Source organism: Gossypium hirsutum, chromosome D09 (assembly GCF_007990345.1).
Source record: "Gossypium hirsutum isolate 1008001.06 chromosome D09, Gossypium_hirsutum_v2.1, whole genome shotgun sequence".
NCBI classification, from domain to species: domain Eukaryota; kingdom Viridiplantae; phylum Streptophyta; class Magnoliopsida; order Malvales; family Malvaceae; genus Gossypium; species Gossypium hirsutum.
The window spans coordinates 3,091,501-3,113,640 of record NC_053445.1 but is presented as its reverse complement, the minus strand read 5'-3'; the positions used below and the strand labels follow the sequence as shown (position 1 = coordinate 3,113,640).

At 31.9% G+C, this 22,140-nt stretch overlaps 3 protein-coding genes across 7 annotated transcripts; 1 reads left to right on the top strand and 2 right to left on the bottom strand.

Moving 5' to 3' along the window:
- Window positions 1-2,162: 2,162 nt before the first annotated feature.
- Window positions 2,163-7,447, bottom strand: LOC107890477 (phosphate transporter PHO1 homolog 9). Of its 5 annotated transcripts, none has more exons than XM_041101582.1 (14): window positions 6,693-7,433; window positions 6,308-6,587; window positions 6,175-6,223; window positions 6,011-6,082; window positions 5,799-5,928; window positions 5,548-5,668; window positions 5,041-5,299; window positions 4,606-4,710; window positions 4,468-4,512; window positions 4,222-4,371; window positions 3,841-4,125; window positions 3,613-3,752; window positions 3,291-3,447; window positions 2,163-2,571 (listed from the first exon to the last, which is right to left on the bottom strand). In XM_041101582.1, the coding sequence occupies exons 1-13, from the start codon at window positions 7,288-7,290 to the stop codon at window positions 3,324-3,326; spliced, it is 2,358 nt and encodes a 785-aa protein (XP_040957516.1). In that variant the 5' UTR covers window positions 7,291-7,433; the 3' UTR covers window positions 2,163-2,571; window positions 3,291-3,323. The 5 variants fall into 5 exon arrangements, with proteins under 5 accessions (XP_040957516.1, XP_016670415.1, XP_016670416.1 ...); XM_016814926.2 differs by having other exon boundaries at window positions 3,291-3,423; window positions 6,693-7,432; XM_016814927.2 differs by lacking the exon at window positions 2,163-2,571 and having other exon boundaries at window positions 3,066-3,498; window positions 6,693-7,447.
- Window positions 7,448-16,193: 8,746 nt separating this feature from the next.
- LOC107892813 (transmembrane emp24 domain-containing protein p24delta9) lies at window positions 16,194-18,185 on the top strand. Its single transcript, XM_016817858.2, has 4 exons — window positions 16,194-16,621; window positions 17,037-17,246; window positions 17,678-17,754; window positions 17,833-18,185. The coding sequence occupies exons 1-4, from the start codon at window positions 16,412-16,414 to the stop codon at window positions 17,975-17,977; spliced, it is 642 nt and encodes a 213-aa protein (XP_016673347.1). The 5' UTR covers window positions 16,194-16,411; the 3' UTR covers window positions 17,978-18,185.
- A 607-nt stretch (window positions 18,186-18,792) lies between these two features.
- LOC107892814 (uncharacterized protein At5g39570) lies at window positions 18,793-19,895 on the bottom strand. Its single transcript, XM_016817859.2, has 2 exons — window positions 19,185-19,895; window positions 18,793-19,102 (listed from the first exon to the last, which is right to left on the bottom strand). Exons 1-2 carry the CDS (start codon window positions 19,830-19,832, stop codon window positions 19,016-19,018), a joined length of 735 nt encoding a protein of 244 aa, XP_016673348.2. The 5' UTR covers window positions 19,833-19,895; the 3' UTR covers window positions 18,793-19,015.
- Between the last annotated feature and the right edge of the window lie 2,245 nt (window positions 19,896-22,140).

Below are 22,140 nucleotides of genomic sequence, written 5' to 3'. Positions count from 1 at the left end.
ATTTAACTAAGGATCATATTTTTCAACTCTCGACATCAGGACACTAATTAATCAATTTGGTACCAATTTTTGGGCGTTACGAGGGTGCTAATCCTTCCTCGTACGTAACTGACTCCCGAACCCGTTTTTCTAAAACTCGTAGACCAAGGTCACTTTTAGGTTATCCAATCACACCTTAATAAAAGATTGGTGGCGACTCTAATTTTCATCGACAACTAATTTTTGTTTCTCAAAATAAAAGTTGGTTTCGACAAATTCCTCTAAGGCTTCTGTTTGTTTCTGTTCTGACCTCGCCATAGCAACTTTGTGTTCCACAAAGATTCGATTTACAGTAGCCTTGTACTCTTCATGCATTTTCTCCATATTAGCACCCAAGGCTTCTTTCCTTTCTTTTTCAACCGCAACCTCTTGAGATAGCTCAGCATTTTTTTACCTTGGCGGCCCTTAATTGACCAACGAACTCACCATTTTGCCTATAGAGCTATTCATTCTCCTCCCTCATCTTAAAGTATAGCTCATGAATTCTCTCCAACTCCAACTTAGTTTCTTCGAGCTTCCTCTAGTTGGCCCCAGTGTTACTAACATTTTCGTTAAGGCCTACGCTAACCATGGTAGCCTCAGCCAACAAAACTTATAAGGATGAGGTAAGTTTTAATAGTGGAGTCTTCTTTGTACCACTGGAGGACTCAGTAATGCACATATGCTTATTTGTAGTCTCTAGTAAAGAAACCTTTCACTTCTCAACCACTTCGTTGGGATTATTGGGATGCTCCCGCTTGCTCAGATGTCCGTACCACGAGAATAGCTCACCATCCTCTTCAACTAAGGATTCCTCAACAGGGGATAAAAAAGAATAAGGAATACAATGAGGAGGAGAAAGAGGAGAACTACCACGAACAGTAATCGAAGAACTCTCATGAGACATAGATGGTTAACTCACCGAAAGAGAAGCAGGAATAGCTCACCATCCTCTTCTTTTATAATGTCTGGTAATACAAGCAATTCTCGAAATTTGCCCTCTTGAAATTGAGATGCTAGAAATCAATTCTATTTTTGAACTTAATCATCTGCTTGCTTGACCTAACAAGATTAAAAAAGTTATTTCATTAGCCAAAACTAGTTTTTCCAAAACCAAATCAGTCGGTCTAACTAGCTGAACTAGCAATCGACCGAGGTGCTAGTCTGGAGATAGGGGTTAAATCGATTGATCCGTGAACCAATATAGATCAATTAAACCAACATACAAATCAGCCGAATTTATTTTCTTTGCTTTGAAAATATTTTTTATTTTACAATTTTTTTTACAATTTGTTTAATCGAACTAGATGAGCTGATCAAACTAGTAACTGGTGGTTTGATTGGTTTGATCATCGGTATGATTCTAAAGAAAGAAAATAAATAAATAATAAAAAGAATATAAGAATATATATATAAGAGAAAATAATACTTTTTTGTTTTTTGTCAGATTTTAATTTTTAATTAGTTATCTTTTTTTTTTTGAAGTAGACTTAACTAACGACTGAACTAATAGGGGTATCAACTTGGGAAAACAATAGTTTAAGTACCATTTGTGACAAAAAAACAAATGTTTAGGTACCGAAATGGAAAAAATGCATAGTTTAGGCATCAATTTGTGAGTTAAGTCTATTTTTAAAATAGACTAAATGGTTTGACTAATGGAGGTAGGGGCATAGCCAAAGGAGCAAGTAGGGCCTTACCTCCCACCCACTGGCTTAATAGAAAAATTGCTATATAGCCCCTCCCCAAAATTTTTTTAAAAAAATCAATTTAGTTTCTTTTAACCTTTGATTAAATGGAAAATTTATAATTTTGCCTACCAAAAAATAAAATTTCTAGCTTTGCTCTTGAGCAGAGCATAAAGGGGGAGGTTGTAAGTGGCTATACCATAAAATTGACTTTCGACGAAATGAAAAAGATATATATGGTATATTCGTAATCATAGAATACAACCCTAATTGAAATGGATACATTTGTCTAATACACTATGGGGATGGTGGAAAGAGTTATATTTTATATCCGATAAGGGCTATAATTGGAGATACCATTGTTTCTGGTATAGAAGTTCCTATAAAAATGGGAAATGCCCTACCTTTGAGTGCAGTTTGAGCTATGATTTACCTAATTAAAAGGAACCAATTAGGTTAATGACGAAACCTAAAAATTGATCATTGATCAAATTTGAGTACCTCTACAGGGTAGACCTCAACAGAAAATTGAAGAGTAACAACAGCAAGTGATTGAGTTCAATAGTTCTTCATATAAAATTATTGACTCTAAAGATATAGTAATATGGAGAAGAGAAAATTGTTTCAAGCATCGACAAAATCAGAAGCACCCCTTGTTTCAAAGAGAGGAAGATGAGTTATTCGTATTTCATTTGATGGTAAGAGGCGAATTGAAAGCTAAGCAGTGGCAATTCTAAAGATTTTCCGAGGGGAAAATAGAGATGTCTCGTACGTCACCCATAATATATGAAAGTATCGACGTAATTTTGTAGTCATTCAGTTTGAATGCTACCAACTGGAGAAAGAAAAGTAGTTTAGGTACCACCTGTGATAAAAAAAAAGGTTTAGATACTAATATAGAAAAAATGGTATAGTTTAAATACCAATTTGTATTAAGTTTTATGTTAATTATATATTAACTACAAGTTATTATAGTCGACTTTTTGACTTTTAAGAAGGAAAAAAATGAAATAATGAAGATTTTAATTTATGTTATCAATTTGTTTTTATAGTTTTTGCAAATGCTTTAATAATTAGAAAATTTTTATAGCATTGTATTTAAATTATCAAACTAATTTATATATGTTATTAGTTATTATTTTGAATAAGGTCATTAAGTAAAACTATATTGTATATTTAACATGTTAGAAATACTTTAATTATTAAATAAGTTAATTATATTCAACTATTCAAATAAAGGATGTCTAATTTGTATAGAATGTTGATTAAGACTCTTGTTAAACACCCCTTTAATAAGGTTCAAACCTGCTAACTATAATATTTAAAAATTAATTAAAAATCGCATGTAACATTAAAAACTACTGAAACTAAAATTTCATTGGATGACTATTATTAGATATTCTTTTTTTTAATATACAATGTAAATTACTAAAATTATAAATAACAAACAAGACTCAAATTTCACTCGCCGACTATTATATACTCTTTGCTTATAAAAAAATTGTTTATTTCTATCTATAACTTTTCTCAAACCTTTACATGAAAAACAAAATACGCTCAAACCAATGTGGTCCAAAATATTACCATAGTAATCGTGCCGGGCACAAGTATCCATTTTTATGTACTCTTATCTGCACTGTATTCATAGTAGAAGGGCAAGGGCACTGACTTGAATGCTCTGTACTTTCCCACATTGTTTAAATGCTCATTCTCCAACCTATTCAGTTGTAAGAATGAAACACTTAAAACAATGTTCATACGACAATAAGCTGATTAAAATGTGAATACTGACCTATACACACAAACAAGCATTGATATATTTACAAGAATCACGTGGACTCTAACCTCTATTTTCTCTTTTGGCATACCAAATGAGGCCTGTGGCTACAAAGAGTTGAAAATTTACCTGAAGAAATTCCAAATGCCGCGGCGAATGATCTCCAAGCTAGCCACTACTGCAACCAAAGCTGTTTTATGTAGGAAAGGCACAGTTTGAATGCCCAACACTTGCTGCATCCAAGCAAGTCTCAATACACAGTTCAACACCTGCAAATCGGGGTACAAAAGGGAATCGAATCGCGGTATAAAAGAAAATATATGGATTACCGGAGAAATGAGTGACATGAACTCTTACCATGGCTGCATAATAAACCCCTTTGTGTGGTACAACAAGCTTATCTCTAAGCCAAGGGTTTGTTGAATTCCTATTAAGAAGACCCCAATCTATAACTATGTCCCAGTATGTGCTAGTCATTGTTGCAATACCAGAAGTTGCAGCAGCCAAGACCAGCCATGTTTTTGTTTTCTGCTTCTGGTGTGAATAAATGGTTCTAATGGTGACCGCAGCTATCGTTGAGAAGTATTTCAGACCATTCAGACCATGTGCTGTATCTTTTTCTTCAACCAAACGTCTAAGACACTAACAAAAGATTAAACAGAGCATTAGAGAAAATCCAGAAGTTAATTAGGTTTGAGTGTCGGATGCGAGTATGAGCCTATATAGAGATTGGTTTACCTGAACAAAACGGATCCAGTATGGAATAATGGCAACAACTATGTAAAGCACTTTATAAACTTCACTTTCTTCACAGGTGTTTGATCTCTCTTTGAAGTTTCCCCAACCATAGTAGCAAATGTAGAACTCCAGGCTTCTAAATGCTTGAACCTGTATAAAACAGGCTGAAGTTACAACAATGTATTGGACAAGGGTATCAAGAAAAATGAAGAGTCGAAGCAATATAGGTTGGCCCAAATATCGAACCTGGCTAGTAAGTTGATCTGCCAAGAAGAAATCTGGGAGAGTGACCTACATGATGGAAAATGAAGATGAACATCTTTCTTTTTGCACACAACTTTACTCATATCAGAAAATATATAATTTTATTTGAAGGCATGTTACCTTGTAAAGAGGTGCACAAACACAGTGAAATACACATCTGATAAGAAAGAATCGACTTGATCGATATATGAGATTAAAAGGGCAGAATGTTACTGAAAGCACAACCTGCAAGATAGGTAAACATAAGCAAATGGAACATACTTGTGTTGGACACATACCCATATATGTTGTTATTTGGACTCGGATGTGAATGTTTCATGCTGGTATGTATCCAACACGATCATATGCAACTTTTTTAAGTCTTTCCATGTATTTTAGAGGGTCATACCCCCATATACCTTGTATCCACACATGCATTGAACGCAAATGTAAAACACGGATAATTTAAGAAAATCAAAGAGTCGAAGCAACATAACCAATATTCAACACTCATACTCAAATCTGAATATCATAGAGAGAAACTAAAGAGAAATTTGTGTTTTATATAGGACTTACAATGAGCAGGAACAAGGGAATTAGCTCAGTTAAAGTTCTGAAGCTTTTAGTTCTTGGATCCATTTCCATATCCAAATGTGAAATGACACCAGCTAATGCAAGCAATGAAAGACCACTGCTAAGAAGAAGTACTTCTCTATATCCCAACTCTGTTCCTTGCTTGAAACCAAATATAAATGAAAAGTTGACTCGATAACGCTTCCAAAAGAATACATTTCCAGCATACATGAGCATATGCAAGACAATGTAACCAAATAGGCTGCAAAAATATGAACCAGAAACATCAATACAGTCATTAAATTATTCACTAGGAGTCCTTCACTTCTAGAATGATGGGCTAAAACCATTTAACATTTGAGAGTGACTTTACCCTATGTTACTCGTATTTGTATGTGAGTTTTAGATACAGGTGTGTTCAACTTTTCCTAAGTTTTTCCTTGTATTTGAAGGTTCACAGACATAGATACTTCAAGTAAAATGTAAGTCTGAGCAACATTGGCTTTTTACCTGTAAAGTGGAAATATATTGACCATGTATTGATCTCTTCCTTGACTCTTAAGAAGATTTCTAGCATGTATGCTCACAATAATGGCCACTATTAGTGCAATGGAGCAACCAGAGAAGAAGCCTGCAAGTGAAGATGACAAAACAAAGTTTGATAAACTGATATAATCTGTAAGAAATATAACCTGGAAACTCTACAACAATATAAACAATTTGCTCTGGAAAAAAGCTTTGAAATGTCAGAAACTCTTTACCATAGAGAAATGTAATCCTATGCCTTTCCTTTTTAGCTTGTGGTCTTAGAGTTTTCAGTCCTTTTCTACGATTTCCATTAGCAAAGTGTTTAACATAAGTATCCTCAACCCTTCCCATAAGCTTAGTGACCTATCAATCAATAGAACAAAGTTAGGGACAAAGGGGAATTCATTGAACTGATATAAACAGATTCCTATTAACCATTGCTAACCTCATCAGAACTGCCAAGATATGATTTGTCCACCATTTGCAAGTAAGTTTTCGATGCATTTCGCAATGTGATCTGCGCTAGGATGAACCATAAAAACAATAAAAATAAGCCAAAACCTTGTTAACTTTAGTTGATTGTGATGTAGAAAGTGAAAAGGATTAGACCTTATCATATTTCTTCATGATCTTGGAAAATGCCAACTGATTCAAGAAGCTGATAGATCAAATACAGATATGATCAACTATAAAAATAGAGATGCTTTATTTCTAATGAAAAATAACGAGGAAGATAAGGTACCAGTAGCTTTTCAAAAGTCTAAGTTTTCTATAGAATTCAACAAAAGCCTGGGTGATTTTTTCCTCCGCAGTCCTCAATTCTTGCTTGCTGAATGACAAATCTGATTTTGAACTTTTGATGACACTTCTAAGTGTAGCTATAGGAGTTTCAAGCTCAACATTGATCTTTACATGATCCAAAACATCTAATGGAGCTGGTCTAAAATGTCTATCATCAATTTCCTTCATTTCTTCTTCATTGCTCATCTCAGTTTCTTGGATAACATCCATATGAGTCCATCCTGCATATCAACAAACAGATTAAATACATAAAGCAAGAACCCAGATTTTTTTTCATATTGGATTTGTTTAAAAGTCAAAAACCCAGACAGATTCAGTCTCATTACCTTGCTTTCCACCATTGATGGGATGACTATGAGACAGTGATGAAGAATTTGAAGAAAACCCCTTATCAGCAAGATTAACCATATCAGTTCCTTTAACAACTGGATTATCAACCTTAATCCTAAGAGCAGTTAAAGCATTCATTTGCTTACTCAATTCATCAGCTTCCAACATTACTTCTTCAACTTTTTTCTTGTAAAATCTAAGAACTTTGTTGAATTCATCATCAAGTCTCCTAAAGAAAAGCAACTCGAACTCACCTCCTTCTTCACCTGACATAAGAAACATTGTTTGGTAATCCCCTTCAACCCCTCCTTCTTGAACTGCACTCACTAATATAACTTCATCTTCATTGTTCTTCATTGCAGAAACTGGTTTATACCGATTTGTAAGTCCACTAAATGCCCTATAAAGTGATGCTCTTCGATTCAATGCCCCTTTTGTTGTTGTTGTTGTTGTTGTAGCCATTGTCAATGGTTCCTTGTTTTTTTGTTTGAATCTTAAGATATCTTTCAATATTGACTTCAGTTTACTGTAATGCATGTATGCTTCCTGCCATTCTTGCACCATTTGTGCTGCAAATTCCTTACCGAACTTCATCTTCTTCCTCAAAAATAACTCAAAAAAATGAACACATATATTTCAGTATTGGAAATTGAAATTATATAGAAGAATTTCAATTTCCAAGCTATGGAGTATATTTTGTTTGTTTCTTGCCAGCTTCCTTTAATCATGTCGTGATGGCCATTTCACTTACATAATCTCAATTAATATAGTATTTATTATTTATTATTAAATTAATCAAAAACCCAATTTATTTTTATAACCAATCTTGTTGATTGCATTATTTTCTTTCATTAAATATCAATTTTAATGTTTGTCAAGGAAATTAATCAAGCACATGGCCTTCAATCATGGCTATCATTTAGCTACGCTCTTTGCAGTGGGTAAAAATACTATAAAAGCCCCTATATTAAGAGTTAGTTGCATCTTGGCCCTTCTACTAAAAAAGAGACAAATTAGTCCCTATACGTCAAATTAAAAAAAAATTGATATTTCTTTTAAAAATTTAATCTATTTTTACGGTAACAAACTGGTTCTCGTACATTAACATGAGATAAACGTGGCACACCACGTGTTAGTGTCTAGTTATTCCATCAACCATATTAGTTTTTAACAGTACAGATGAATTAAATTTTTAACAGAAAGGAACAATCTGTTCTTTGATGTAACATACAAAGACTAGCTTATCTATTTTTTAATAAATGGAGGCAAAATGCAATCTAATTCCTAGTACAATGACCTCATAAAAGATTTCTTTTTTCTTCTATTTGGTTCATAATGACATATATAATACAAAAAATAGATAGATATAGATATATTCCATATTTATATTTTCTATGTTTTCTTGGTAACGTATCAAGCTTGAGATAGAATATATCAAGATGGAAACAGCTAGAGACGCGTTTTGCGAAAATTAAAACTTCTGATATATATATAAGAACAGTCCTTGTCCTTTTACGAAGGTTGTAAATGAAGGAAATTTTAGTAATGTGGTCCCTCTCCTTCACAAGTTTGAAATTGAAAGTCCCTATCTTATCGTTAACCGCGGTTTCCATTTCCAGTTAATTTTGGTGACATATCAGTTTTTTTAATGGATTATTAAACTCGCATTTGTTGTTTTCTTTTTGGTTTAAATATACTAAAGGTCCCTGTACTTTTTTTAAATTTAAAATTTAGTTCCTATACTTTAATTTTGAGACATTGCTTTTCTTGATTTAAAAATCTTGGTCCCTCCATTTAATTTTTCCATTAAAGTTAACAAAGTCAAAGGTAAAACAACCTTTTCATCCTTCAATATTTATAGTTTTTTTTGTCAATTTGGTCCTTACCCTTTAAAAGTACATAATTTTTTTAAAAATATTTTTTTATATTTTAAATAAAACATAAAAAATAAAAATATATCATTTTTAAAATAAATATCATTTTTAAAACTTAAAAATTATGAAAAATATAAAAACTCTTTAAAATTTAAAAAATAAAAATGATTTTAAAAACTTATGTACTTTTAAAAGGTAATGACCAAATTGACAAAAAAACTATAAATGTTAAGAGCTAAAAAAGTTATTTTACCTTTGACACCGTTTAACTCTAATAGCAAAATTAGATGGAGGGACCAAGATTTTTAAATAAAAAAAGTATAGGGACTCAATGTCTCAAAATTCAAGTATAAGGATTAGATTTTAAATTTTAAAAGAGTACAAAAAAAAAACTTTGACATATTTAAACATTTCTTTTTTAAGTTGGCATTAGTTTTTAAAAGAGTTCTAAATTTCATTTATCTCCTACATAAAAACTAGAAAATGGCATTATTAAATATTTTTTTTTGTTAAATCACTTAGGTAAAAAGGGACAGTGGCATTTCAACTTCAATAATCGACCAAGGAAAGAAATAGACGCTCAAGTTTCAACCATCGTTTGAGGGAGGATACTCTTTGAGCTTGTCTTAGACCCTTAATAGAAGTATTGTTTCCAGGGTGGTACATAATTAGTGTATAGATATGATAAATTAATTTTGCTTAACGTTCGTTGTAACGACAGTTAGAACAAAAATAAACAGTAAAAAAATAAGAGCATAAAAGAATTGACGCAACCAATCTTTGTTAACGCAATTCAGACTCAATAGTTTTACGATTATGAAGCCTCACTCAGTGAATGATTTTATTTAACAATAGTATGGATCACCTTTTGGCTTAAGCCCAATCTACCTTTACATGGAGAAGTAATTGCAACCCCAATACCAACCACAATTGTCACAAATCACTCACCCAAATACCTCACAATACAATCAACAAACCTTTCCAAATAATACCTAAAAGAGTGTCGCAAAATAATAGGCCTCTTCAAGTGATCAATCAGCAGTGTTTTGATAGGCTTTAAACTCCTATTTAAAAGCTAAAATTATCTCATTAATTATATTGAGTATTTATCGCATAAAAGTCATCATAAATTAGTCTCCCAACTGTTTAAAAACTCTCTTGAATAAATCTAATATTTACCTCTAAAAAATAGCACTTTAATAATAAGAGTTTCATGTTTATCCAATCACCTCAAACAATTCAGTTGGGAGTCTTAGCACCCTAGTTGGCCCATGCTTCTAGTTTTGTCAAATATGTTAGATTCAAATGGAACCTATTCAAGGCCTAAGTCAATGGCCTGAGTAGAGAAACAATTTCGTTATAATAGGTCATGGAACGAGTAGCAACAATTTCCTCCTTGGCAATTTTGACAAGATCCTGCAGCAAATGGTTAACCCATAATACAAAAAAGTCACATAACAAGGAAATTAAAATATGTCTGCCCCTAAGAAGTAGAACTATGCTTGATCACACACTTCCCCTATCAATATGCTTGCTCATCACATAATCAATTAAGCATTCACTAAGGTCATAAATGTGCAATAAAAAAATATCATCATCTCTCCCTTTGACAAAGTGAAAGGTAGCAACCATAACCGAGAACAAAACCTTTCATTTATCACTACCATATTCTCCCCCTTTTTGGAAAAGACACCAAAAGTGCAACCATAAAAAATCAATCATAAGTAAAATCAAAGTAGAAAAAGTCACCAAATCAACATCATTACTCATTACTCTATTCTTCCCTTATCTGTTTCCATCATATTGTTTAAAGGGGATGAGATCGAATGTTACCTTACCAACAAGAGGAGTTATAGCTCATGGAATAGCAACAGTCTTTTCCATGAAGCCTAAATGATGTTTCTCCAATGGTCGATAATCTTTAATATTGTCATCATGAGTTGCAACCTCATGTTTCACACGAGGATTAATAAATTATTGATCTTCCTTACTCAATTGTACTCGATTCTTTCTTACCCAAATTTGTCTATGTTGTGGTTTGTTTGTTCTATTCATTGTTCTAACATGCTTTTGCAGTTGAGTTGAACTTCTTTCAATCTCTCATATCTTAAAATAGTGGGGTCTATTATGTCCATCTCTCCCACAATAATGGTATACAATCTTTCTAAAGTTTTTATTTCTTGCCTTATGACGAAAATAAGAACCCACATCTTTAACTTTAACAAAAATTGGAGAAGTGATAGGTTCCTTACCTTTATTGATGTAACCAAGTTCTCTATGGACTGGTTCAATTCTCCTTGAAGCCAAAATTTCATCAAACTTCTCACTTTAGCCTCCAAACTTCTTCAAGACAACCTTTGCATCATCTAGCTCACTCTTGGTTGCTCTTAAAATATCATCCTTTTCTTGGATCACAATTTCGATCTTTTCTTTTCTTTTTTCCTTTAAGGACAATAATTTATTCCCTCAATGAATCATTCAATTGGCACAATATCTCCATTTTCTGTAACATATGGCTATAAACATCCTCTAAATATTTAAAATGAACATTATCATTATCCGAGTCTTCTTCAAACTCTGTTGGAACATGGTTTGGAACAATGGTAATAAAAGCAACACAGTTTCTCACATCTTCATCTACATCAAACCTATATTCTTCACTCCAAGTGACTATTAGTGACTTATCCTTCTTTTTAGTATTAGCACATTCTGATTGTAAGTGATCAAATCCTTTGCATTCATAACATTGAACATCCTTCTTCCTTGTCTCACTGGTATCTACTTTAGTTTCCTTCTTAGCAAACCTCTTTAAGCTCTTTGTGAGTAAGGCTAATTGTTTTTTTATCTCATAAATGTCTTCCATTATCTGTTTCACTGTTAGGATAACCTTTTGAGCATTAAACGCTACATTCTTTGTCAAACCCATTTTTTAACATTTTGCTTCCTCCATATTCAACTCAAAGGTTTGGAGTAAGCCTATTAACTCATCTAACTTGAGAGTAGTAATATCTTTGGCCTCTTCTATTGTCGTGACTTTAATGGCGAATCGTTTTGGTAAAGACCTCGACACTTTGCGTACCAATTTATCATCAGAGAAACACTTTCCAAGATAAAAAATCTTATTAGAAATCTTACATAATCTTGTATAAAAACTTAGATATAGTTTCGTTTTCAAACATTTTCAAATTTTTGAACCTGGTTGTTAAAATCTGAAGTTTTGACATATTGGTTTTTCAAGATTGTCCATGCCTCATTAGTAGATTCACATATAGAAATGGATTTAAGTTGGTCCAAGTCAACTCTATTGAAAATGGCATTTAGGGCCTGTGAATTTCTATGAGAAGCCATTCTTTATACATTAGTGTATTTGTTTCTTCCATTAGGGTGTGTGGTGTTATCAGCAGCAATTACAGTGGATCGAATCCACCTACCTTCAATAGCTTCCTAAGTTGCTTTGTTGACAAACATAATGAAAACCCTCATATGAGCCTTCCAATAAGCACAGTTGATTGAACTAAGTAGCAACAGGGGTCGAGTAATCGAACTACCTTCCTTCATGGATTTCATGGTTGTAAATTGAACAAATGATCACCTTCAAATAACTTTTGAAGCCTACGTCGATCCCAGTTGATTAATAATTAGCCTGTAAATATGATAAATCAATTTGCTTAGCATTGTTGTCACGATAGTTAGAACAAAAACATGCAACAAAAAAAATAAGGACGAAAAAGAATCAACACAACCAATCTTTTTTTACACAGTTCAAACATAACAGTCCTATGTCTACGAAGCCTCGCCTAGTAAATGATTTAATGTAACAATTGTCTGAATCACCTATTGGCTTAAGCCTAATCTACCCTTACACAAAGAAGTAACTGCAACCCTAATACTGAACACCAATTGTAACAAATCACTCACTCAAATACCTTACAATACAATCAATAAATCTCTCCAAATAATACCTAAAAGAGTGTCGCAAAATAACCATAAGAATACAACAAGGTTGTTAATAAAAACGCTAAAAAAAAGCTGCTCTTGATGTACTACAGAAAACAACCTATTTATAGAGAACTCTTTAAGTGGTCAATGATAGTATTTTGATAGGCTTTAAACTCCTATTTAAAAGCTAAAATTGTCTCATTAATTATCCTAAATATTTATCACATAAAAATCTTCTTAAATCAGTCTTCCAATTGCTCCAAAATTCTCTTAAATAAATATAATATTTTTCTTTAAAACATAACATTTTAATAATAAAACTTTCTTACTTATCCAATCACCTCAACCAATTCGATTGGGAGTGTTAGCACCCTAGTTGACCCATGTTTCTAGTTTTTTCAAATATGTCAAGTTCAAGTGGACCGAACTCACCACAAACAAAACCTATTCAATGCCTAAGTTAATAGCCTAAGAAGAGAAACAATTCCGTTATAACAGGACACAGAACGAACAGTTGCAACTTTCCCAACATGGGGTATCTATGTTTGATTTTACCCTCGATTTTTTGCCTTTTGACTTCAATGGGAGCCCTTGACAGGTTCACAGTTTAGCGAGAGCGTTTAGTCCACCAAAAAAAAAATTATCATTAAAGGCATAGGTCCAAACCCCACTAAGACTAAATGCTAATGTAACATCCCAAAATTTATAGGGTTAGAAATAATAAAATTATCATGAATTGAGCTTTAATATTAATGGTTAAGAGCTTAGTAAAACTCCTAGAGAACCAAGGTTCAAGTCTCGTCTTTTTTCATTTTTCCTTTTTATTTTTCAACATTTAAGGATGAAAACCAAGTTGGCATAAGAAATAAATGTGGTAGAAAATAATTAAGAAATGAGCAATAGCCTAATGGCCAAACATTACTCCATTCTCCCTAGGGTCTCAAGTTTCATCCACGCTAATTCTCTTCCTCTTTTATTAAATTTTGATAAATTGGTAATTTACCAAATCAACCCCTAAATTTTGCTTAACTTAGCCATTTGGCCCCTTTTTTAATCATAATATGATTTTGGTTATCTTTTCAAACCTATTTAGAGTTTATTTTTCTCTCTTCTTTAAATACATCTTTTTCTTTTAATTCCTCTTCTTTTCATAAAAATCTTCATATTCTTTTATTGGAAATTTTATATTTGAATCTCGAACCCAAAATTAACCTCGTTCAATCCATTTTTTCAGTTTAGCAAAATGTCGTTAAATCTGTGTCTACACGAGCCAAGATCAGTAAGCAATCTTGTTTCTAATTTCGTAGAACCTTAGGATTTTGGAATAGCATCATTCTTGACAATCTTTCAAATCGTTTTCGAATCTTTTTTAAGTTTTCTTGAAAATCTTGCTAAAATTCAGTAAATCTTGGAAATTGATATTAATTATTATGTTTTTTTCGATCAAAAGACTCGTATAGGTGGCCCGGATCAGATTTGGACATGTGGATCGTCATATGAGACCCCATAAGTCAAGTGTGTGTTCTTTTATTAGAAATTCGAGGCAAAATCAAACTCAGCCCAAACCAAACGACCATGTGACCCACACGGCCTGAGCCATTCCACACGGCCATGTGCCCCTATTATTAAATTTTACAATTTTACCCAGAATTTTATGTTTTGATCAATTTAGTCCCTAAATAGTTTTCAAACTATTTTTAGTGAATTAAGTAATGCAATTAGGTCTCTGATGATTTGAGACATGCTAGAATCCATGAATGATCAAATTAATATGATATTTATTTGTGATTTTGAATGTGTGCATGAATTTCGAAAAGTACATATATATTACTGTATGTATATTTATTTTTTGTGACTGTATGAATGGTATGCCTAAAATATTATTAAAGCGAATATATGGAGAACATGACGTTGCTACTTGATTTCCATGTGTTCGAACATTAAATGTTTTAATATATGATGAAATTAAATCGATTAGATTGCATTGCATGGGGTGGGTTGATATGAACGGAGGAAGAATCAGCAAAATTTATGCATTCAAACATTTGTTGTGTACCCACAGCCATGGCAGATTCCAACTGTAATGTTTTACTGTGCATTCACAATCCTCTGACAGCTATCATCTGCGAGCAGGTTGTGTTTCCATAAACATCAATAGATTTCACTTGCAAAATAAATTGTAAACTGTTGGTGGTTAATCCACAACTTGGAGTGATAGTGGTGGAAGTTCTGGAGAACTCCCAAATATGGAGTGTAGTGGTTAGGGTAGGATCTTCCTGATAAATCGAAACTATATAACATTCATAAAAACATGTGCATAACTATGATTTCTGAAATGATACATATATATACATATGTACATTGTTGTGTTATCTAAAATAATGATATGTGTGAAATTACTATGGAGAATTATTCGATGAACAGTATTTCTACATGATTAATCATTCCACTGATTATTCTTGTGCTGAGCTAATCTAAAATAACGATATTCTGAATTATTTTTCGATTATGATTATTTTGAATTCTAAGAAATTTATAGTGAAATGTTTTATGTGAAAAAAATCGTTAAAATTAAAGTACTTTGTGATTGTGTTTATTCTCAGAATTATTAAAGTGCTTTGTCTATTGTTTTGTTTCAATTTCCTTGTGATGGAACACGCACTGCGCTTTCATAGTCACCCCGTCCCCCTTTTTTTCCTTCACTTTAGATAATTCATAGGGTTAAGATGCAGGCACTGCATCTGGAGGGACTCTGCTCAATTTTATTTTCTTAATATTTTAAGTTTCATTAATATTCTTTATTTTCTTTAAAAGATTGTATTATTTATTTATAAACCATGACATGGAACTTAAGATTTAGTCTTGAATTTTTATTACATTCATTAATAAATTTAGGAATAGGTTATTAGGTAATTATTATATGATAAACCCTGATTTTTACTAAAAATAAAGTAAATATCATCTTTTCCGTTGCTAGGTAACTAAATAAAATTTGAGGTTAATTAAAACAAGTATTCCACTAAGTTTTCAAAACAAAATTAAACAAACATTTTTAAAAGGACTATTTTTCAAAAATTCCGATAACTTATCGGGCTGCTTTGGTGACTAATATAATCTCTTGAATTCGGATCTAATGCCTAGATTCAGTTGAAGAGGTTACAGCTAAACATTTCCTTGATGATCTAAGTGTTCTTGCCATCTTTGGGGTATGAAAATAAAAAATTTAAAGCTAAAACTAAACATAAACACCCCGAAAATAATACCTTAAAGATCAGATTGATTCCTCGGCCAACCACCCTTAAAAATTTTCTATCGAAAGACAACTGAACCCTCAACAGTCGTCAAGAAAATTAATCAAGCACATGGCCTTCAATCATGGCTGTCATCAAGGAAAACTCCTTGCACTGATAATGATGCTTATATATATAGATATATATTTATATATTTGTATAAGAGATTTGGAAGTAAATAGATCTTCTAATTTGCATACACGTGTGGAATTGGTTTTACGTATTGATAAAAAAATAAATATTAATACAGAATCATCTATTTAAATATCATTAAAAATTTGAGATACGTTCCTGTAATTTGAACTCAAAAGAAATCTTAATGAAACTAAAGATGGACTGTAATTAATATAAAAAAAAGTATATAAATATATTATTTAAATAAAATTTAAGATTTTTTTAAATAATAAAGCTCAAAAAAAAACCCTAGGAACAGTAGAATTGCAAACCAGGAACAGTTGTAAAAAAAAACTAAAAGACTCAGTTTCAGTTTCAATCCAAATTCTAACAACTCCCTATTTAATATTATTAGTGACATAGTATCTGTTTTTCTTGTTAACGTACCAACATTATAAGAAACCCAATCTCAAATCTCAATCCAAAGACAAGACAAGAATGTCGACTTTAAATCTGGGTTTAGTTCTGATAATCCTAGGATTCATGTTGGAAACAAAGATGGGGGAATCTATGAGATTCGAATTGGATTCAGGGCAAACCAAATGTATATCAGAAGACATTAGGACAAACGCAATGAGTGTTGGCAAATACGCCATTGTTAATCCACATCAAGGTTCATTGCCTCATTCTCATAAAATCACTGTCAAGGTATGTATGTCCCCAATCAATTTTTTTTTACAATGTTTAGTGTTTATTAATTTAGGGTTCTTTTTCATGTTTAGAGGTTGATTTTAGTCTGAAAATTTTAAATATAATTGTACATAAATTTTGATAATTTGGAGATTTAATTTTAGTGTTTATTAATTTAGGGTTTTTGTTTTGTTTTGATAAATATAACTTATGCAATCGATCTTTTAGTATAAGGATGCTCATAACACTTTTACGGGTGATATTCCTATATCATGTGTAGGATACAAGTGTCTTTAACTTATCAGATTTTTCTAAATTTTTTCACATATCTAGAGGCGATACGCTGAAAACGAATATATCAATGGAATTAGCTTTGTTTGATCTAGAATTGTAGCAGACTTTTGTGATTAACAAGATGTTTTTATGTTTATAGGTGAGTTCTCCTTATGGGCACAGTTATCACATCGGAGAGGATGTGGATTCGGGTAATTTTGCATTTACCGCCACCGAGAACGGTGGTTACACTTCTTGTTTCTGGGCAATTAATCACCAGCCATCGGTAAAGATTACCATTGATTTTGTTTGGAGAACTGGTGTTGCTGCTAAAGATTGGTCCCAGGTTGCCAAGAAAGGGCAGGTTGATGTAAGTTCTTTTTACCATATTGTTCGATATTTTAGATTCGGGTGTGAATGTCTCATACAGTTATGTGTTTGATAGGAGTTTATTCATATCCTTTTTAAAGTTTTTTCAACGAGACATACTCATATCCAACATTGTTATACATCCAAGCATATTATATGTGCGATAACCTGCTTTTAAGGGCTGAATGACACACTCGTATGCGACACTCACACCCTTCCCTATATAAACTATAAGGTAATTTATATCCTAGTATGGAAGTACTTTGATATGTCCGGTTTACTGTGTTATGAGCAATGGATGACACGAGAATGCTCAAGAGGATTCTTAAAGGATTATCTCTCATAGACAATGTTTGAATATGTTCATATACAAGTACTTCAAAAGTTTGATTGTATCATGTTTATTAGCTTTGAACATGTCCTTCCTTGTAGACAATGGAGTTCGAATTGAAGAAGTTGTACGACACCGTCACATACGTTCATGAAGAGATGTATTATCTCCGGGAGAGGTATGAAATAACTAGTTTCGTTATAACTATCCCATATCTTATAAATCTAATATTCGAATCCCAACATCTACAATACAGGGAAGAAGAAATGCAGCATCTTAATAAGGAAACAAATTCGACAATGGCGGCACTTAGCTTCTTTTCGATCGCCCTATGCTTGTCGGTGGCCGGTTTGCAGGTGTGGCATCTAAAGACATTTTTTCAAAGGAAGAAGCTCCTTTAGTTTCTTTGCCTCTCTTCTGTTCCTTAACTCCATTGTTTATAACACTTCTCTATCTGTTATCTTCATTGATCTTTTAAGAGGCTTACATGTTAATAGTAAATACCCTAATTTATCATTTCATTGTTTGCACTTTTATTGATTTATTCCGGATTAGATTGATTTATTAAATTGGTTAAATTCGAAATTTAAACATTACCACCAAACTAAACAACTAAACTGAGTAACTAACTAATTTCCAAATTAATTAATTTTAAAATTTTGGTAAATTTGTATCATTTATTCAAATAAATATTTTACTAAATATATACTATATTTAATAACCATCCATTATTATTATATTTTGTATCATAATGTTTTATTAATGCTGAGATTAAAACTTTTGTTGTGTTGATGAAGTTTGTCTTTTTACCATCTACGATGAGTGTTTATTTCTTTTTCCTAAATTGTATAATTTCATTTATTAAATGAATTAATAAATTTATCTTTAAAAAAAATCATTCATTATTAAAATTACTTGTTATTTAAAATTTTTTTTAATACACCCACGGTTGAATTGATAATAAAAATATATGTTTTAATTTTAATCTGATTTTGAGTTGAAAGTATTTATATTAGAAATTAAATTGTATTTTATTTTTTATTTAAAATTTGGACGTTTTACGTTCCCCACAAATGACAAGCTGATCAATTTTTAACAAAAAAAAAAAAGTAATTTTACTCTTTAATTTAATTATAAAAATTAATTTATCTATTTTTATGTAAATAAAATGAAATAAAATACTGGTGCTCGTTTTAATGTGTTGCAAACAGAACACTAAAACTAAAGCGATAGAGATTCATTTTATTTTAAAATCCAATACAAGCGCAGTAACCCGAATGTTTGGGGGATTTTTATTAACAGTCAAAGATTCAGATCGACAAAAACACACGCGTAGATAATAGATACCATCAATGGAGGCATGCCTCAACTCTTTATTTAGTAGCTATATATTATGGCATGAAACGGAACTCCATTTATGCACTGAGGCATCATTCCGATTAATCATCGTCGTAATCACGGTGCCGACGGTGCCGGCGATGCTTCTTTCCCTCATCATCATCATCTTCATCTTCACTTTTCTTACCCTGCAATGTTGACCATGTTGAAATCGAGTGAGTTTAAAACATCTATGTTATTCAAATTCGTGATAAATATGGGATAACTTACGTGTTTCTTGCGCCCATGGCCCCTCCTTTCATCATCTGAATCATTGTCATCATTTCTTCTATAACTTGACTTCTTATACCCTTCATCTTCATCATCCGATTTCCTCCCACCTCCATATCCTTCTTCTCTTTCATCTGATCTATCATAACTCAATTTCCTATAACTAGATTTCTTATACCCTTCATCTTCATCATCCGATTTCCTCCCACTTCCATGGCTTTGCTTTTTCCCGTACCCAGATCCGTATTCGGATTCGGAGTCTCCATACCCTGAAGATTTCCTCCCATATTCGGATCCATGTTCCCCGTGCCCCGATTTCCTACCATATCCAGAATTATGTTCAGGCTTCCTTCCGTGATGATGAGACCCATGTTGATCTCCATATCCATCATCATCATGAGCACTAGAATAGGGTTTAGAATGTCCATGTCGATCATGACCATAAGGGTAGCTTCCGGACGAGAAATGCGGACGCTCATAATCAAAATTTCCGTCAGACGGTGTGGACGAAGGGTAACAAGTCTCTTCACTGGGTTCCAATGGGTGTCCGTACGTCACGAAGAGGTCGAACCCACCACGGTACGGCGTCGGATTATGCTCGTCAAACTCGTCGGGTTCATCCTCAGCTGGAGATGTGTAATACGGCATCGTTTGGCTTTGGCTATGCGTTCAAAAAATGAAAATTAAAGGTTCTCTTTGTTTTTTTTTTTCTTTTTTAAATGTTCTGATATAAATATATGAAACGAAGTGAGGGGGTTGAATGGAGAATGAAAGGCGGGAAGCGATTGAATAGGACAGTTTGACGAGACCTCTCAATTCGTTCATTGTTTAAAAAGCCTAAACGATGACGTTTTAAGGAAATTAATTTGGGCCGTTGGATTTTGAACCGTGTTATTTGGCAAAGAAAAGGTTCAACTCTGAGAAATTTTTTTTTTTGTTCAGAAGTTTTTGTAAATGTGAATTTTCATTTACGATTCGCAGATTCTAAATTTGAATAAGATATTTTATTTTATGAAATAAGTAATCAATTTAAATTTAGGTTTTTTAAGAATTAAATTATATTTTAAAAAATTCTTAATTAAATAAATTTAATGGTAAAGTCCGAATATAATGTAGACTTGATCATAAATCGGGCTAGGTTTGAGTCAATTTCAAGGTTGAGCCAATGCAAAGTTTTAGGTCTATTTTCTAGGCCCGGGCTCGATCCGTCTAAAAAACATTAGCCTAAATTTTTGCTCAAGCTAACACTAATAAAAAATGCTTAATCAAACCCGGTCGGCCCATATTAATTTTTTATATTATTTTTATATAAATATATATTTAAAAAGTATAATACATTAAATATACTAAAAACATTAAAATAAATGTTTTCCAAAAAATTGAACATACATTAAAAAAATCTTTATACTTAAATAATAGTAACATAACTAGTAATTTAGCAAGCAAATGCTTCTAAAATAGTAGTAAACTTAACAATAAAACAAAAGTTATACAATATTCAAACAATAATAGCAAAATAGTAGCAATATATTAGAGAAATTGTAGCAAAACAACAACATAACAACAACAAAACAGTAACATAACCGAAGCAAACAGCAACAAGAAAAAAAATTTAGTCAAATTCGGGTTAGGGCCAAAAAAACTTGTTGAAGCCTGGCCCATTTAGAAAACGTGTCTTATTTTTTGTCCAATCTCATTTTCTAGACCTATATTTTTGCTCAAACCCTCTCCCTTTTCAGGTGAGCTTAGATGGGTGGCCCGACCCCTAGTCAGGTGTAATATCATGATACATGAACTTTTTCATATTTAAAATTTTGGGTAAACATTGGGTCAGTAAATTATTAATAACTTTACGTTTTGGTTATTTAATTTCAAAATGTTACAAAATGGTTATTAAATTATTCAAAAGTTTTCATTTTAAGTTATTGACTATTCTAAGGTTTTTATTTAAGCCATTGGGTTGTTAAGTTTTTTTTTTAAAGTCTAGCTAGAGAGCTCTAAGCAGCGATTCAACAATTGGTACAATGAATTAGTACTTATTGACGAGTAGAAGAACATACATTAGGTCTAAGTCTATTTGACAATCAATGTCAAGATTTAAGAAGAAAGCTATTTGAACTTTGGTTTATAAATTCATGACATTTAAAGTTGCTTCACGAAAAAAGAAAACTAAATTTAAGAGAGAAAGAGAAGAAGAGCTTTCAATTAGTATAGGCAATGCAAATAGAAGATGCCATACAATAGTGATTTTAAGAGTTCAATGACTTAAAAAGAAAACTTTCAAATAGTGCAACGACTATTTTGCAATCTTTTGAAATTGAGTGATCAAAATGTAAACTTACTAATGATTAGTAACCTTAGTGTAACTTATATGTAGTAACCGTTTTTCGTTTTTCTTTTTCCCTTGTAGTATGGGTTAGATCTATCATCTATGAAACTTTTACATGCGAAAATTCTTTTAAAAAACACAAATTTAAAATATATACTCCAATTTTTTAAAAAAAAACATAGTATTCATTGGTTTTCAATTAAATCAAGAGTGGGTTATAGAATTATATTAATAATTGAGAAATAAAGACCTTAACCCTCGTTTATAGAATAAATCTGAAAATAATAATAAGTCATGAACAATAAAGTTTTTCGATTATTCATAAATATATCTGATATCATCTCAGAAATGATGAAATTTGATTTTTTTTCTTTTTTCTTTTTGACCTTTGTTTGACATCAATGGCAATACGAAAAGTCTATAGATGAGGATATTATTGAAAAAAAATAGCATAAATAAGTATAAATATAAGTAATATTTAAATACCACCTCCAAGTTTATTTTATTTATCCCCATCTTGAAACAAAAAATTACGTTTAAGTGTAGAAAATTTCAAAATTAGACAATACATGAGTATCATTCTACCAAAGGGGCCATTCATGAAATAAAGGAAGTTGCGTTTCAATT